This window comes from Mixophyes fleayi, chromosome 6, assembly GCF_038048845.1.
Source record: "Mixophyes fleayi isolate aMixFle1 chromosome 6, aMixFle1.hap1, whole genome shotgun sequence".
Taxonomy (NCBI): Eukaryota; Metazoa; Chordata; class Amphibia; order Anura; family Limnodynastidae; genus Mixophyes; species Mixophyes fleayi.
This window is the reverse complement of record NC_134407.1, coordinates 115,755,220-115,769,964: the sequence shown is the minus strand read 5'-3', so window position 1 is coordinate 115,769,964 and position 14,745 is coordinate 115,755,220. Positions and strand designations below refer to the sequence as shown.

The 14,745-nt window shown below is 37.5% G+C and overlaps 1 protein-coding gene across 3 annotated transcripts in view; it reads left to right on the top strand.

The window, feature by feature from the left end:
- CXCL12 (C-X-C motif chemokine ligand 12) overlaps nt 1-14,745 on the top strand; it is a 52,170-nt gene that overhangs the window by 23,516 nt on the left and 13,909 nt on the right. Inside the window, exon 4 of one of the 3 annotated variants that reach the window (XM_075217174.1) lies at nt 3,303-3,409. The exons of the other annotated variants lie outside the window; for them this stretch is intronic. Coding sequence (XP_075073275.1) covers nt 3,303-3,384 — 82 coding nt within the window. The 3' untranslated portion in view covers nt 3,385-3,409. Of the gene's footprint in view, nt 1-3,302; nt 3,410-14,745 lie in introns of those variants that run through there. 3 annotated transcript variants of the gene reach the window in all.

The window sequence follows — 14,745 nt, the reverse complement described above, 5'->3', positions numbered from 1 at the left end:
CACTCTTTTAGCTGTCTTTTTAAACAGAGATGTGTACAATAACTGGTTTCCCTCTGCCTAGCTTTTTTCTTGTAGTCAAATCTGAAGCAGAGAAAAAATTAAGTCTCTTATTGTAAAACATATTTCTCCTTGTTTTCTTCTTTGATCTAATTGTTTACTTGGTTCAAGTAAGAACTATAGCCAGAAATAACGTTTTATTGCAGCTGAGTAGCTGAGAAACAGGCTACAATTAAAATGGACCTGTCACTATAAATTTCAAGGGCATCAATGTTCATGTGTGGATATTAGAGTTACCGGGTATAGAAAGACTTTGTTGTAACGTGAAGAAAGAAAAGTAACTACTACAGTTATTTTTTGCTTTTACTTTAACAAATCATTATATAGGGCCTGGGTCATTAAGGATAACAAGGCAAAAACATGAGTAAGTTTTCTCCTGGACAAATCATGTTACAATGAAAAATACTGGCTGTCTTTTCATGTAGCACACAAATACTTGATAACTTTATATTTATATTGAAATTTAAAGTTGGTCTAGGACATGCCCTTTCCCAACTATAAATCTGTCCCCACATTATAAATTGACCTCCCCCTCCAACGCAACATGTTTTGCCAAGGTGCAAAGTTACTCCTTTTTTTGCTTTGCTCTCCGTAATGACTCAGGCCCATAATGTTTTTAGTAACACATGGTTTGTGTGGGAGTGACAGGTCCGCTAAATTGTCAGCCATGTATCATTGATTTCAACACATTAGATAAGACCAATATGTTGCATTCATTGGGAGAAAATAGAATGATTTAGATATAAAAAGGTGCTGGGCTTCTCGGAGATGCCAAGTTTACTAACTACTGTTAGGAGTTTATAAATGCATTATTGTGCAACCTGCATTACCAAAATGAAATAGTGTGTACCATTTCCTGAAAAGGAGCTATACTGTCGCCTGAAAGTAATGTATGTTTGAGGTTGTGAGCAAACATGAACAATTGTGATCTGTGCATGTTTCTGATTTTAAAATGGAAAGAATGTTATTTTATGTAAACCAAAAACTGAAATGTTTTGTAAACTTCCACCAACAATTAGTGTGATTGGAACAAGAAATTCATCGGCTGTTTGTATGCTGGCCAGTACTGTTCAAAACCAAGCTTTTTTTTATGGTAAAAAGTGGGAGGCACATTTCACACTGTAATAGATGGTTGGGGAAACACAGTCCAAACAACATGACATCAAATGTATTTTATTGAAGGAATGCCTATTTCATGTAGTATATAATATCTGTTTACCATGAAAGACATGGTTTAATTGCTGGCTAGTGCAGTAAATGAGCTTTATGAAATATTCTTCTTTTGTAAATAAGTATAATCTTTTTATTCAGAGTATTCATTCAATGTTATATAATATGTCATATATTTTTATATTTGTATGAAAATGAAAAATCGCACATTATTCCCTTTTTATACTTTGTGACAGCAATAAATGCATTTTTTTTATTTTTACTCTTGCCTCATGCTTTCTAAAGTGTCTCTGTCTATTTAACCCTGAAACACCCTTTCCCCATCAGAGTTAATAATGTTGATGTCTTCTGCAGGTTTCAACCTATGCTTTACTAACTTATACAATAATCTGCTATGAGCTCAACTAATAATTAATTGATTTACAACATGCATTCATGAAATGGAGTTCTCTTAAAGTTTCTTATACAAATCATTTAAATAAGTAAAGAGAAAAAATAAAGTAAGAAAAACTGTAATTATAAATATGTATATTTCCTACTTAAATACCACCCAATAACATGTCATAATTGACTGCCGAAGATTGAACTATTTTATTTGTTCATAGTCAATCAAATTTAACAATCCAGTGTTAGAAAACCAAGTGTAAATAACATAAACTAATATGGCCAATAAATTAGCATTAATGACCCTTGAAATGTATAGGAAACAGCAGAATGCATCTGCTTACACCCTATGTTGCTGAGGCAGCTTGTTACTTTTCAATGTTTATATAAACTGAAAAGTAGACTATGTAACACAATATTCAATGTAATAACAGTGCTCTGAATATAATTTAAAAATAAATATAATTTATTTGAATTATCCATATACATGTACTGTGTATATGACAGCCAAGCATAATCTCTAAACATGTAGTTCAGTGCTGAGCAATAGGGGGTCCTAGATCGCTCTCTTAGCCTTCACCTGTGGCCACCAGTCCCTTCTTGTTAGATTTGTTTGTTATATCATGTAACACTTGTTTAATATACCTTCTGACATTTTACCACTGATAGGGTTTTATTTTATTAATGAGATTAAGGGTAATGTACAGCTCTTTTGGAGACTACAGGGCCACACCATGCAGACCTTGATGAGCATCAGGGTGCCTTTCACTATCTTACATGCTTTTTCCAGACACTTACCACTACATAAAAGGCTACGGAATATGTTGGTGCTTTATAAATAAATTATGATGATGATACATACAGCACCACAACCACCACCCCAAATAATGGACATCTTAGAATATATTTTTATTATTAATATCATTATTACCTTTTATTTATATAGTGCCACTAATTCTGCAGCACTGTACAGAGAACTAACTCACATCAGTTCCTATCCCATTGGGGCTTGCAGTCTAAATTCCCTAACACACACAGACAGCCACACATAGACTAGGGTCAATTTGTTAGCAGCCAATTAACCTACCAGTATGTTTTTGGAGTGTGGGAGGAAACCGGAGCACCCAGAGGAAACCCACGCAAACACAGATAAGGCCATGGTTGGGAATTGAACTCATGACCCCAGTGCTGTAAGGCAGAAGTGTTAACCACTTAGCCACCATGCTGCCCTATAATTATTATTAGTCTACATCCTTCTGAAGGGGTAGTAGATGAGAAAAGGAAGGCCAAATCTAGGATGAGGAAAGGAAGAACAAATCTAAACTAAACCAGAATCTTCTGCAAATGAATAATTTATGCACACTTCTAATAACCAAATTGTCATGCAGTTTTGCATTTTGGTTAGCAAACCGACACACTACATGGAGTGTCCAATTGGCAACACTTACACACTTTTTGTGGGTTCTCAGTATCCCTGGTGTTTGTTAGAGAGTATTTTTAATATGTACCAGAAATAAGACTTCCTGCCCATAAAGAACTTGGACAGCCTTTATATTGCAATAATTAGGACAAACTGACCCAGGTCCATTTATTGTTAGCTATTATGGAAACATATATATATATATATATATATATTCTTTATTATGATATAGTAATAAATGTATTTTTTAACTTCAAAATCCTTGTTTTAGTGTATATGCTGAATCAGTAAGTAAACGATTTCCAGCAACTCTTAACCTTGTCAAAACCGTCAGCCAGGAGGAATTTAGCTGAACTCCAGGGACAAAAGCCTCGCCAGGACGAAGCAAGAAGAGCAACATGGATGGATCTTCAATTTCATAAACCAGACCTTTCTGCAGGAATATTTAACCCCACAATTGGGTTTTGGTCGCCTCTCATCAAAAGATGTTGAGAGATTCATTACATAACTAATAATAGCTACATCTCAACAAAAAAATAACAGCAGTGGAAAGTCCTCAGGAATAAAAAGGTCAGCTGCCTTGGTTATCTGTCAGACTGTAATCCTTTATTGCTAGTTAGCATTTTCTCTAATGTACTCAAACCAGACTATGATTTTGAGTAACCCAGTATTTTGTCACTAGAGCAATGCTGTTAGTTTGTATATAAATGATGTTAAAGCTGGGATCAATAATTCTGTTTGCAAGTGACACAAAATGATGTAGTGTAATAGAGTGCAAACAAGATGCCTTCAACATAGCATATGAAGTTCAATACAGATACATGTAAGGTTATATATTTGGGGCTTGAAAAATTGTATGCAGGTCCTGAAAATGGAGATTGTACAGAGAAGGTCAACTGTCTTAATAAGGGGTATAGAGAATCTTAGTTTGAAGAAAGACTGGCTGTGCTATATTCACAAATGAAAAAATGTTAAGGTGATTCTGATCATTGTACATTAACAGCAAGAAAAATAAAACTGATAATATTGGACAATAAAACGTTAAACTAGGAAAAATAATTGTAGAAGTTAAAGTGAAAGGTAATCCTTTAAATATAGGTCTACTTCTCTGTTCATGAAGAAGGCAAATACCTGGAAGTAGGTTGTATAGAAATAACCTATGCTCACCATTAATTGTTACTTGTTAAAAGGAGGAGGAGGTGCATTTACCACTAAACAGCATTAAGATACGCAAAAGCAGTGGGCCCAGATGGCATCCACCCATGTATGCTAAAGTAACTAAGTTCAGTACTTGACAGACCATTACTTCTTATATATATAGGCTCTCCTGTAATCAGGTTTGTGCCACAAAATTGTCTGATAAAAATGTTTGCAGGAGCTGTCCCCATAGTTTTCTTCAAATAAAAAATGTATCAACAACTGAAGACTGAAGCTCATAGCTGTATAGTCTGATGGCACCAATTTTGTACCAAAGATTGGTACCATATCTGCTGGACTGAGCAGAGGCGATATAGAAAGTATCTTGTATGTTACAGTGACGTTAAATACCTAGGATAAATATTGCTGAAATCCTGCTATTTTTTGGATGATTTAAGGACTGGAGCTCTGACAAATAGGCCCCTATTTAGAATATAATATGTTAATCCAGATAATTTCCCCCCTATATTAATTAGGGCTATGTTTTCTGAGTGTTTTGTTTGCCTTCCTCTACATTAACTAAGGGGTTTTGAGAATGAACTGTTGAACTTAGGATATATTATTTTATTTACTTTTACTTTTTTAACCTAAAAAACAATGCAGCTATTTGAATATGCTTTGATCAATAATTTACTTGCTTTATTGTTAGGGATCCCATGTGTTTCAGATAAAAGAATAATGTCACCTAAAACTGAAAATTCAGTTTTAATTTAAGTGAAACCTGGTGCCTAAAGGTAACTTATCTTATAAGAACAACAGACGGAGCAGCGAAAGTGTGTCAGACATCTCTGCCAAACTGGACTTTTCTTTAGACAGGAACTGTGCTAGCAACCAGCAACAGGCTGCCTGCGGAAGTGTGTAGGAGAGAACGGAGCAGTGGCTGTTGAGCACAGGATCAGTGGATTCACTGAAGAGCCTGAATACTGTACTACAGTTAAGTGGCATTTGGGGAGAAGTAGTTACGTTTTGGGTGGAATTATCCTTTAACAGGTTGTACTGTATATATATTTTTTATGCTCACACAATTTAGCAAATTGTCCTTACTCTTTGAGTATCTTGACTGAGACGATACCTGCTATAATTTATTCACCTATGGTGAAACAAGCTTGTAAGCTATTTTAATGGCTAATCTGATCACTAGAGTCCTCAGAAAGTTGTTACACAGTGTTCAATGCAGCTAATAGTTATTTTTTTATTGATTATTATTTCATTATAACCTGTGTTAAATTATATTTACAATATATATACAGTTGTAGGGATGCAGCATTGCCTAAATTGCATAATGGCCTTTACCACCTTTGCTTTTCATCCAGCAAACTACAATACAAATGATTTAATAATAAGTAAGAAAACGAAAATAATATAAGTAACTATAAACTAATATTTGCCCAAGAAATATGTCTATGGTTTGTTTTGCTATTGTGACTCCCAGAAATATCTTTTGTTGCAGCTCAGTGAATCCTAATGGATTTATTGCTGTGTATCTTCTCAGAATGCAGTTCTAGAGCAACTTGCAGTGACATTACAAAATAAGCAGACTGCAATGATATCACAGCACTATGTGCAATGATCGTGACAGTAAACTACTATTTACAAGATCCATTGCAAACATGTATTGAATAGCTTAACTAAACACTCTGTGGGGCATATTCAATTGTTGCCATTTCCCACGGCGTTAAATATATTACCGTTATTACGGTAATTCTAAGACAGATTTCAGCTCGCAGCTCCCTGAGCTGCGAGCTGAAATCCAGCGTTAAAGGTACCGTTATAACGGTATTTATGCTCATGACGGTAATAGTGTGCACGCCGCGTTACTTTTACATGTAACGCCAACTATTAAATATGCCCCTGAGGGTCATTTACTAAGTGCAAAACTACCACTGCACAGTGCAATATTATCTTTGCTCTCACTGGGCCTGAGTCATTAAGGAAAACAAAGTAAAAAAAAAAAGGAGCAACTTTACACCTTGGCAAAACCATGTTGCATTGGAAGGGGAGGTACATTTAAACTGGGGACAGCTTTATAATTGGGATAAGGCATATCCTAGATCAACTTTAAATTTCAATGTAAAAATAAAGCTATGAAGTATTTGTGTGTTACATGAAAGAGTAGTCAGTATTTTCCTTTCAAACAAAATAATAAACTAATTTGCTCTTCATGCATTGTAACATGGTTTGTCCAGGATCCAATTTACTTCTTTTTTTGTACCTTGCTCTCCTTAATGACTAAGGTCCATTATGTGCCTGGATATGTGCAAGTGTGCTCAGAATTCCACCAAGGCACAGAGGTTTACAGGGCAAAATGGACTTTGTAGAGCAGCAGAATTTTGCACAGGGCGAAGTTAGTGGTTGGGAAGAGTGAGGGCATTCTGTGCAGATACAGAGGAGGTACACTGATGTGACTAGTTTCTGTGTAGAAATGATTTTTTTGTGTGTAGCAAACTTATTGAAATGAGATAAAAGGGGGAAGAGGGTACATGTTTAGGCGAGCTCTTTGCTGTCTAGAGGGGTGCTTGGCCATTTCTACTCCGCAAAAACACTTAAATCTTGCACTAGCTAAGAGCTGGTGGTATTCGGGTCTCATCCACTACTTTTTAAAGGACCCATTTAGCAGCTCTGTATTTCACTTCAACAAAGAAACACCTTTCCTAGCAATGTACTAACAAGCTTCAGACAACACCAAATGTCCACTTAGCCTGTCACACTCATGATTAAGCCATAACTGAAGCTAAGCATTAATATAGATAGTAAATCCAGTGGCTAAAGTGCCAGTGAATATTTAAAGCAATGAGGTGAAACAATATATTGGAACTGAATATGTAAAACATAAAGTTACTTCTTTGAATCAGCAGTGGCAGCCTTCACTTAGATAAACCTATTTTTGTCAGGTGCTAAATCAGTAACCAAATAATAAAAAGTACAGACGCCCTTATGGTGAAGTATGTTAGTGTGCTTAACTGCTGAACGCCAGTGAAATAAATTGATGCATACCAAAATAAAAACAATAATGTTTAACATCTGGGATTGTAAACTTCCCCCCCTACTGGTCAGCGGCTCAAGAGATGCAAGACACAAGAGCAGAAGTAGCAGAAAAGCAGCATATAGTGTAGTAAATGCAACACACGATAATACATTATAAAAGTTACATGTACATAAAATCAAAACATAGTGAGCTTATCTGGGATACCTACGCAGTGTCCATGGGCCTAATCCAGAGTGAGGCATTCGCCCCTTTGTGTCTTTTTACACACCTTGCATGCTCAGAAAGTAAACGTATGCAACTGTGGCTTTTCATTCTTTATTGGCACTTCCTACTTCTTAGACCTGGGGGTAAATGTATGAACATGCGGGTTCTTCAACACCCGCGTGTTCAGCGGGTTCGGCGATTAAATTTCAAGCGGCGCTGCATTACAAAGGGAAACTTCCCTTCCGGCCCATCACGATTTACACCTCGCCTAAAATGACGATTGCTGAAAAAGAAAAAGCCTAAGGGGTCCAAACATTGCCCCTTTAAATTAACATGAATGAACGGCGCACTGACGTTCATGTGAAGTGCTGGACAGCTGCCTCATAGGAATGACTGGCTGTCTGCAGGCGCTGCCGTCAGAGAGCTGGATCTGCTTAAATTGCCTTCTTCTTTTTCAGCAATTGTCATTTTAGTGGAGGTGTAAATCGTGTTGGGGTTATCGTCCTCGTTAACACATACCCAACCCGCATGAGTACATATATGTACGTATATGTTCTTGGAATTTTGTATTAAAAGGTTTTGCCTATGTATTGATCAATGCAGGTACATTTTAGTAAGTAGATCACTGTTGTCATTAGACAACTAATGAAATGCTTGGTCCGAAACATATCAGTCTTGTTACATGTAAAAAATATATTAGTCAGACTAGAGAATTTACAAATGTAACAGTGGTTACATTTATAGAACTCCTCTGTTAAGTTCTCAAGAACTTTAGTGTCTTGGCTAGCTGTACTTCTGAGTATGCCAGGTGCCTTCATAAAAGCCATATCAGACTTTTGAGTGAGCAAATTAGCCAATATTGAGCCCATTAATACAATTTCCCAGTAATGCATCAAAATGTTCAATTCCCTTTACATTACAGTTGTACTCAGTAATATTCTGTATGTCTTTGAATTCAGTGTTAAAATATATCTTTAAGCTGGAATGCCGTCAGTGACCAGCAATAGTCAGCGATAGTATAGTTCCCAATTTTCGCATTTCATATGCATGTACTGAGAACTATGCCATGGAGGGAGGGTCTTCCTGGTCCGATGTGATGCAGTGTAAAATTGGATAATATTATTCATTAACATTTATCTTTATAGCACTATAGTGCACCAGCTTTAGATATACTATCCTATATTATCCTTTAAGTTGACCTGTTTGATCAAGGTGATTGTTGATGAAATCATTGTCAGTACATAATTATGTTTGAAATGCTCTATGTTGCGTCATAAGTGACATAATTAATTTTGTTATGTGATTTTATGAATTATGTCAGCAAATCCTTGAGGATGGGGCCAGTTATTAATCTTAACCATTCAATTTCCTGTGGGACTCATTTCTTAAAGAGTTTCTCTGCTGAAAATGCATGTTTTCGCCAGAGATAGCACATTCCTATCTAGTAAAGGGTTAGCAGTGGCTATAGCACTGATATCGCCAGAGGTAACCCCCGCTGCTGATAAAATTAGCTGGTTTTCTCTTTTTCAACAAGGATCTCACTAATACTTGTACTGCTGCAATCCTTCTTCTTTTATTGCCATCTCAGGATGGTGATAGCAGAAAATAATGAATGGAAAAATGCTTTCTTATAGTAAACATTTTTTCCAATGGGAAATATTAAAAAATAATACATTTTTACCTATTTTTATACAAGCCAGGCTTTAAGTTTTTATCAGAGGGAGTAAAGCTTTGTCCCTGGTGAAAACGTCTCCCTATCTATGGAGGACATAGTATTGCTCTTGCTGGAGTTGACCTCCACCGACAATAAGATTAGCCAGGTTTCCCTTGTGATAGCCTTCTCCATATATAGATCATAAGAGTTACATAGTGGAAGGGTATTGAGCTCAATGAGCACAGAGTATCAGCATGAGGTTACTGTGAAACTAATGTGGTAGCTATATGAAACAAAGTTCCTATGTCCAAGTTTTTTTTCTTTCTAAACTATCCCAAAATTTTTGATTAAATGCATATTGATTTCTACTGGAACGACTGGCTGGATCTATTTCTGTTAATGATGCTTTATATTGCTTTGGCAAAGCCTTTGCAAGAAAATATGCCTCTTAGTTCTGAATTTAATCTGCTAATATATTTAAATAGTATTTAAATAACATTTAAATAGCAAAAAAACAAAAACAAACCCCACTTAAAAGCGGAGTATGCATGCTTATTTTATAAAAATAGATTTTATTTTTTCTCGTCAACTCATTCATGGATTGAGGTTATGAGGTTATGAGCAGAGAAAATATTAATTAGTTAGTAAGTGTTAGAAAATGCCATTTCATGCCATTTATAAAGGGTTAATGACTCAAGTTAATCAAAATTTTAACCTCCCACCCTCCCCAAACATTCTTTATTTAAAAACATTTGCTTAGTATTGTTTGACCACTGCTTAATTTTATGTTTAAACTTACTTGGTTATGGGAAAAAGTAAAACTTTTTAATTACATGTTACATCTGGTTGCCAGATGCCGAGTTTTGTATGCAGTATCGTCTATACAGCTGTGAGATCCCAAGTGCATTCTGGGTGCAGGCACGCAAATGAGTATTGGAAGAAATGAGTGTTTCATTTGTAGCAATTCACCAGTACAGGGAAAGGAGAATACCTTATGAAGAGTAATTAAAGTACCAGGAATAATAGCAATAAATGCAGAAGGCTAGAATTATGTGATGCAAAACATTCTAGTAAGATGTATCCTATCAATAATTCCTGTTTAAGAAACTTAAATCTTCCAAGACGATAAATACAAATAAGGTATGTGAATTTATAGTGTACAACTACATGGAATTTAACATTTATTTCAATTACATTTTGGTTTTGGGAATTAATCATTAAATAATAATAAACATCCAGTTGCATTTGCTGCTTTTATTTTATAAAGATAACTATCATATTTTTTAAAAGTGCCACTAAACATAAAATGCTATTTTCCTTTATGAAAACATATCATCATGATCGGGGAAGGCTGGGCCAGTGGGCTTCCTTGGGCTAGGTTACTGGACCACCTGCATTTTTTTTCTTTAAAATGTTGAGTATTGCCCCCAGGCTAAAATTTGGCAGCCCTCCTCTGATCATCATCATCATTGTTTATTTGTATTGCGTCACAGATTTCATAGCGCCTGACACGGTCATACAGAGAAGACATACACGAAAACGATACATGGATAGGTACAGTTTAGCAGAATAATAATTGCATAAATGCAATTAACAGAACAAATATTTAAAACATTTTAATAAATGCAGCATAAGATATGACAACGCATACAGAATACAGCATAGGACATGCCTGGGACATACAAGGAAGATGGATAGTGGACAGACATGAGACATAAGATAGAGGAGGTGTAAGAGCATACAGGAACAAACTAGACAGTAGGCTTAGCGATCCTTGTGGTAACAGAGGAGATACATGCTAAGCTGTCAAAATTGTAGGGGGATAGGTTGTCAAATATATTCATGAGAACTAATCCCTTGAGTAGAAAGGAAGAGCCAGGTCTTAGTGGAAACAGGAATCATAATGTAGATGGGGACATTTTGGTGCCAAAATAATTGTGAGGGTGACCTGGAAAAATCCAGGACTTTGGATTTATAAGGAAGGGGCGCTGGCTGCAGTTAACTCACATGCTCGACCGCTGGAGAGAGCACATGTACTAGCCCATGGGTGAGGAGGCCATATCGGGACTTTGCAGATGGAGTATGGTAACAGCACAGATTGATCAGCATTTGTCACCTCTCCCCCCACCGATAGTGAGCTGGGATCAGACTACCAGTGTAATTTAGCTAGATGTATCTCATGAGCTCCTAAAATAGATATAAGACAATGTTCACAAGTCTATGCTTGTAAACCACAGCAGAACTTAAAATATTTGAAGTTATAGATAAATGACCACAGGGCATTGATGCTATCATGGGAGATCACATATGGATGGAGGTCTAGTTGGTGAAAACTTTGGTATCATTGGGTCCCTTTTTCACTGATGATCTCGCGGCCTCCCCTTACTGTTTGCACATTACTTGTAGGGGAGAGCTTCCAGCAGCTGTCAATTACATCTAGCTTACAACTTCAAGCACTCTGATTTGCTAAGACGTTTTCCCACTTGACATTTTTTCCAATTTATTAATAATTCATCTTGAATTGGTAGATGACTTTTAGATGGTACTGAGAGCTTCTGACCACTCCTCCATATGACTGAAGAGTAGACCTTGTGCACAGTGAGTATTTTCCATCTTCCATATAAAGCCATGATTATAGGGATCCTGCTATAGACTAGTTACTAGATTAGAGGTAGGCACCAGATTGGGGACCTGCTAAACACACTGCATATCCTAGAAAGAAAGAGAAAGGCAGTGTATACAGAGGCACTCCAGGCAGTGCTAGTTAAAACATAACTTTTATTATAATATATGAAAACAAGTGGAAAGATGTGAGCCAAATATTACTAAAAATAAGTAAAAAAGTGAATACGTGATTAAAATGCAAATTGATTGCAATGCCTCACTGTTATCCTCCAAGAATGATATAATCACCGATAAGCGCTATTTAAATATGCCTCACAACCAGCCGCTATTTTAATTAATAAGGCTGATATAAAACAATTCTATAAGGCACCATTGAGATGTCAGTTCTGATAATGCTGAATAAATAACACTGATGTATGCCCAATAGTGACCAAATATGGTTAACAGCCAAATATCCGGAGCCAGATATAAAGCTTGAGATAGTTAAAAGTATTAAGCGGCAAGTAGGCTATAATGAAGAGCGCAAATAATGTCCTGCAAGCTGAGTTTCAAGAATCCTAAATATGGGGAGCGATTCATAGAAGAAACTCTGATGAGAGGATAGGCAAGGCGAGACGCCGACGCGTGTTTCGCTCTATGGCTTTTTCAAGACACTGCATATACTGTTATGCCCAAGCTACTAGATTGGAGGGCCACTTTAAACACTAGCACCCAGATTAGAACTTTCTTGTACACTATTCGCCTGAATGGGCTCTTCTTTGTATATTAGCCACATGCAAGGACTGTATTATTGAGTTGTGGGCAGGGCCTGATTAAGGGTTCTGGCCGCCCTAGGCTAATACGGCCGCAGCGCCCCCCCCCCTCCTCCGAATATATAGGTGTATAGGAATACTCCTGAATATGAATGTTCAGGTGTATTCTCCAGCATTCAAATTTAGACAGATTGTGCCATTGTCTCTTACCTGTCCTTGCTCTTCTCTCTTGCAACTTTGTTATCCTCTCGTTGGCTTCTGGAAAGTTGGCGTCCTTTTTTGAAAATGCAAAAATGTATTATAATGCAAACCCTGAATGATTAGGCCCTTTAGTTAAAACAAAGCACTCCATTATGGACAGCTAAAAGTACCCCATTGGACAGGCATATATAAGCAATATCTGAATATTTGTTGTCAATCAAATACAAACCTCTACCAGCCCCATCTCACTAATATTTAGTATTCTAGTGATTGCTGAGACCACCCATGTGACCACCACACAATCATGATATTCTGCCCCCCAAAGCTGCTCTATTTTTTAAAAAGCCCCTGCAGCCATTTTCCTTAACCACAACCCCCCCGCACAGCCATTTTCCTTAACCCCTGCTGCAGCCATTTTCTTTACCTCCACTCTGCTAGCTAGCTATCCCCCCCTCGTCACATCAAAACTCCCCCAGTCACATATATCAGCCCCCCTCCTCTGCCCTCCTTCATACATATCAACCTCTCTACCTCCCTATAGATTTTCATGGCAGCCCTCCCTCCCACCCTATAGATTTTTATGACAGTCCCCCTCTCCCTCCCTATACATATGCATGACAGTCCCCCCTCTCCCTCCCTATAGATATGCAGGGTAGTCCCCCCCCTCCCTATAGATATGCAGGGTAGTTCCCCCCCTCCCTATAGATATGCAGGGTAGTTCCCCCCCCTTCCTATAGATATACAGGGCAGTTCCCCCTCCCTATAGATATGCAGGGCAGTTCTCCCCCTCCCTATAGATATGCAGGGCAGTCCCCCCCCTCCCTATAGATATGCAGGGCAGTTCCCCCCCCTCCCTATAGATATGCAGGGCAGTTCCCCCCTTCACTTACCTGTAGTTGTGCCAGCGTCACTCCTCTCCTCAGATCAGCAGATAGGAAGTGAAGACGTCCTGCTTCCTGTCTGCTGCACAGCAACAGGCAGCCTGGCGATTGACTGTGTGTTGCTAACCACTGACCACCAATGCTTTTGATCGTCGAGCCCTCCACCCCCCCGCGGCGACCCCCCCCCCCTCCCCCACCCCGAAAAAAAAAATGAATGAAAAAAAAAAAAAAATTAAAAAAAAAAAAATTTAAAATAAAAAAAAATAAAATTTTTTTTTAAAAAAAATACCCACAGTGCAGCGCCCCCCGGGACCCAGCGCCCCAGGCTGCAGCCTGGTCAGCCTAGTGGTTGATCAGGCCCTGGTTGTGGGAGATAACTTGTCATCACTTTTTGTGATGACAACCAAGGATACCTACCTTAGTATAAGCTACTATCCTATATATACTGTTTAATCTTAGTGGATATCTGTATTGTTCTTAAGTCAACTTATAATCGTACTTGCTCACTTGCCTAAAATCTGTGTAGTTCTTCTGGACTCTCAGGAGAGCAGACCTTTCTCTTGTCCACTAGTAAAGTGGGTGGAATGGGGACCTCCATGATGCAAATTTTCACGAATTATTTTGGCCAAAATGATTTGCAGCACCCCACCGTGCTCCACACTTGTACTTCATATCCCATCCAAAGCTCCTGGAGGGGAGTAAAAAGAAGTTGGTAAATATGCTTATAATATGCATAAAATGTTTCACACAGCCTTTTCTGAAATCTATGATAGTTATAGCAGATTCATGAATTTTTGTTTTGCATACATATTTGGAAATGTTCCAAATAATGCAACTTACATTTTGGTTTCTTAAGTCTTTAATTTATTTAGATTTTTCCCAAGCCTTGACTGCTGTGTTCTTAGGTAACTGGGACATCTAAGTACTGAGATGTTTACATGTCAAGGGTTTTGAAGCAAAGTATCACCAAGAGAAAGTACTGATGCCTTGTAGACTCATAATTAGAGAGGAGCATATTGATTCGGCCAAATCTGAATTTGTCAGAGTTTCAGAGATTTGCCAAACAGTTGACATGTAAAAAAGGCGCATTACAGAATGAGACCAATCACAGCATATGGAATGTAAAGAAAGTCTATCATTAAACATCAACCAATGTCACATGACTATATATCTAAGCTCCTTGGACCTTCGTTATTCCTGAGTTGTATCAGTAT